Source organism: Dendroctonus ponderosae, unplaced genomic scaffold (assembly GCF_020466585.1).
Source record: "Dendroctonus ponderosae isolate FM_Combo_2020 unplaced genomic scaffold, Dpon_F_20191213v2 Dpon_F_20191213_11, whole genome shotgun sequence".
Classification (NCBI taxonomy): Eukaryota; Metazoa; Arthropoda; class Insecta; order Coleoptera; family Curculionidae; genus Dendroctonus; species Dendroctonus ponderosae.
Window position 1 is genome coordinate 5,792,879 of NW_026017213.1, and position 3,778 is coordinate 5,796,656.

At 45.2% G+C, this 3,778-nt stretch overlaps 1 protein-coding gene across 1 annotated transcript in view; it reads left to right on the forward strand.

Annotated features, from left to right (window-relative positions):
- LOC109537601 (ATP-dependent RNA helicase bel) overlaps positions 1-1,551 on the forward strand; it is an 86,232-nt gene extending 84,681 nt beyond the window's left edge. The window contains exons 6-8 of the mRNA XM_048662408.1: positions 80-535; positions 779-983; positions 1,045-1,551. Coding sequence (XP_048518365.1) covers positions 80-535; positions 779-983; positions 1,045-1,109 — 726 coding nt within the window. The 3' untranslated portion in view covers positions 1,110-1,551. The remainder of the gene's footprint in view (positions 1-79; positions 536-778; positions 984-1,044) is intronic.
- Positions 1,552-3,778: the final 2,227 nt, after the last annotated feature.

Below are 3,778 nucleotides of genomic sequence, written 5' to 3' on the forward strand. Positions count from 1 at the left end.
AACTTGCCACCTTGTCGGGAAGCGGCATCAGGAATTTTTTTAAAGTGGAATCCTCGAATATGTCTCTCCTTTGTTCCAGGTTGTTTGGGTGGAGGAACACGACAAACGCTCGTTCCTGCTCGACCTGCTGAACGTGGCCGACATGCACCAGCCATCTGCCGAAAGCCTGACGCTAGTCTTCGTCGAAACTAAGAAGGGTGCCGACTCCTTGGAGGACTTTCTGCATCAGGAGGGCTACCCGGTGACCTCCATTCATGGCGATCGCAGCCAGCGCGAACGGGAGGACGCATTGAAGCAGTTCCGGTCCGGAAACACGCCCATCCTAGTGGCCACTGCGGTGGCGGCTCGTGGACTGGATATTCCTCATGTCAAGCACGTGATCAACTTCGATCTGCCCTCCGACATTGAGGAGTACGTCCATCGAATCGGACGTACCGGCCGTATGGGCAACTTGGGCTTGGCCACCTCCTTTTTCAACGACCGCAACCGCAACTTGGCCAGCGGCATGCTCGATCTGCTAGTGGAGGCTAAACAGGTGCGTTCGATCTTCCTTCTTCTGCAACTCAACCGAGAGTTGGACGGGTATTTTCTTTTAACTTCTTTTTGGGTATTTCGCCTCAATAATTTATTGCGAAATAGGAGCACTATTCATCAATCTGTAGCAAAAGACGTGAGGAAATTCTGTCTTTTTTAAAGACAAAATTATTGAGGCGAAATACCCAAAAAGAAGTTTGTAAAAAAAGGCGCAAGCAAGTTTTGACGGTTTGGCGATTTTCAGGAATTCCCATCGTGGCTGGAAGGCGTGGCGTCAGACAGCCGCCTAATGGGCTCAGGCCGAAGAGGCGGCGGCAAGCGGTATGGCGGCAACGGCGGCGGCAGCAGCTTCGGCAGCCGCGACTACCGCCAACAGAGCGGAAGCTCTCAGCGCTCATCGAAACCCAACTCGGGCGGAAACTACGGCGGCAGCAGCTACGGAAACGGAGGTAAGAATTGCGGTTTTTCTGTTGATTTGTGCGTGATAAAAGTGCTTTTTAACTAACGCAGGCATGGACCGCGCTAGTAACTTCGGCGGAAACTACAACTCCAACAGCAAGGACGACTGGTGGTAGGGGGCCACAGCAAACGGGGGGCGAACGACTAAACAGTGCATAAAAAATATATTCAGCTCTTGTACTATTTAGATTTGAGTACGACACATTTATTAACCATTAACCGAAATTGCGCTGATTTCAGGAACTCGTCGTAGCAATGCTATAGCTCATTGAATATCCACCATAAAAAACTAATGTGAATAGGTTTATTAGGGGGGCGGTCCAGCCGCTCATTCGTAATTTATTTTGTTAATTTGACCCCGCCGGTTTTCATCTATCACTTGCTTGCCGGCATATTTCACGTTTTTATTGTCTAATTCCCGAAAGCATACAGTGCAAGGCCCGAACGAAGCCCCAGTCCTTTGGGCTGGTCGCTTCGCTTGGTCCCGCTGTATAGTAATGCATACCGTTATTACTGTAGAGCATCAGAGTGGCAAAATAAAGCATTTCTATTAGTTAATCAGGCGTTGTTTGGATTGGGGCTCAGGAATGGAAACTCGCCGCTTATCAACATATTTGTATTTTCAAGTAATAAACATAAAAATAGTAGTCGTAGTACGTGAGCCGCCACTTAAAACCATCATCGAAAGTAAATAAATACACATTTTATACACAAACGGGCAAGTTTCAGACACACGAAAAACCAATATACAAAAATGTACAAAAACTACGCGCCGGCATCTCATCAGTATGAAAAATAAAAATTTGTACATCTCCAACACAGATACACAAGGTTTGGGGTACTACTAGGCCCGCCCTACTTGCCATTAAAGCGGCCGTTTGTACAAAAATAAGCCATCTCTACCTAAGTATAATACTGCCTGCATCCAGATCCTGGATAGCGTGGAAAATCCACCCAATCCGGAAGTTTCAACTGAAGGGACTTAGAGCTACGCTGAATCGAGGCTGAAATTGACCGGCCAATCAATTGCACCCCCTTCAATAACCTAGACCTTAACCGACACTAAACTCTAGCGATTTGTCTTGTGACTAAACAATCAATGGGGCGATCATTCAAAAGTACAAATCTTAGTATTGCTTTTCTCATAATCAGTCTAAAAAATAACGCAAAACAGCGCCTCCCATTGGGGCGGATAGAGGCGGAGCCGCAACATCCAGGTCCAGAACAGATGAAGGAGATCGAGGCAATGGGGGGCGCTGTTTCCTAATAAATACCGTAAAATCTACTCTACAAAAACACAGGGACAATGAGTATCATTTACAATACAGGGGAGAGAACTTAAACATAAATATCACGACGAAATCGGCACCAGAAGTGCGCTATTCGAGTTTTCGCAGCGGAAGCTTCGCCACTCAACTATACGCCCAAAACCCCCTTCAAATAACGATTTCCAGCCCTTTAGGGGGCCCCATTTGAGTCCAAAGCACCAAGTTAGGTGCACTCGATAATGTGCGGCTGGGAGGACTCGATCACGCTCGGCCTGCTCTCCTTTTGCTGCGCCTGACGCCCCATCTGATTGGTCTGGATCAGGCTGGAAATCGGCCTGCCAATCTGGAGCGCGCCGTGTTCCATCGGCTGGTGGTGCATGAAATGATCCTCTTGTGTCTCGCACAGACCTGCAAAGGAAATAGTCCTTTAGGGAGAATTTGTGCAAGTTGACAACGTCGGGATTAGTTACACAATAAATATCACTCGGTTTGACTTATCTGCTGTGTCAAATGTCCAAGAATTCTTGACACCGATCAAAGTGAAATGTGTTTTGGTGATTTTTCGATGAAAAATCCGTAAGATGGTGATGGCGAACCGACAACATGATGAAAGGTAAGTGGAGCATTAGAGAATCTGTTTGTATATGCGGGAAAAATAAATCTTGGATCGAGAGGTGAAGCTTCAACTTGTCAAACTCCAGTTTGTGACTGATGCTCAGTCTTGCTATCTATTTCCAGTTTCGAATGAGAATTTCTGAAAAAATTATTACAGACATTTTTCTCGCCAGAAAACGACTCAATCTCGTACTGAAAAATCGTCAAAAACTTGCAAATTAGCGCACAAGTAAAGCAACATTTTCTCTACTAAGCTGAGCAAATAGCAGACCGCTGCACGGATCCAGTTTTGCCTGACAAATTTTTCAACAATTTGCCACCGATGCTGTGTTATTTTTAATCATTAATCATTTTAAAAACCCCAAGTTTGATATGACGCGTATTTTTGGGGACACCCTGTGTAACGAAAATAGCTTTAATGGATGGCCTCTATTATCTGCATAAAAAAAATTTCAATATTACACACCGGTTTGCTATGTTCTTTCACCCCGTGTTATTTGCATCACCCTGTATATGTATAGTACATGTCTAGTGGTTTCATACCGAGTGTCCCGTAAGCACGTGATTAAAAGGGTACTGCGACAATCTTAGGCTCGAATGAAGACGCTTTTGTCAGAACAGTAATTTTCAGCCCCAACTTTACCCAGCTGGCAAAAATCAGAATTTAGTGGGGTTTTTGTGCAGGTTTCAGCGTTTTTTTTCGAAGTTTCTCAAGAACCATTTGAGCCACAGAATTCGTTTTGGCATCGTTGGATGGAGAATTGAAAAGTCGATTCAGTCGTAACAACGTTAGTGAGGAAATTCGGGTAGTTTTGACCCACAAAGTGAAATATGAATATCAAACACTTAGGTTCAAGATTATGGCAAAATTCCATGCTTTCCGTCCCATTTTTGCTCATTTC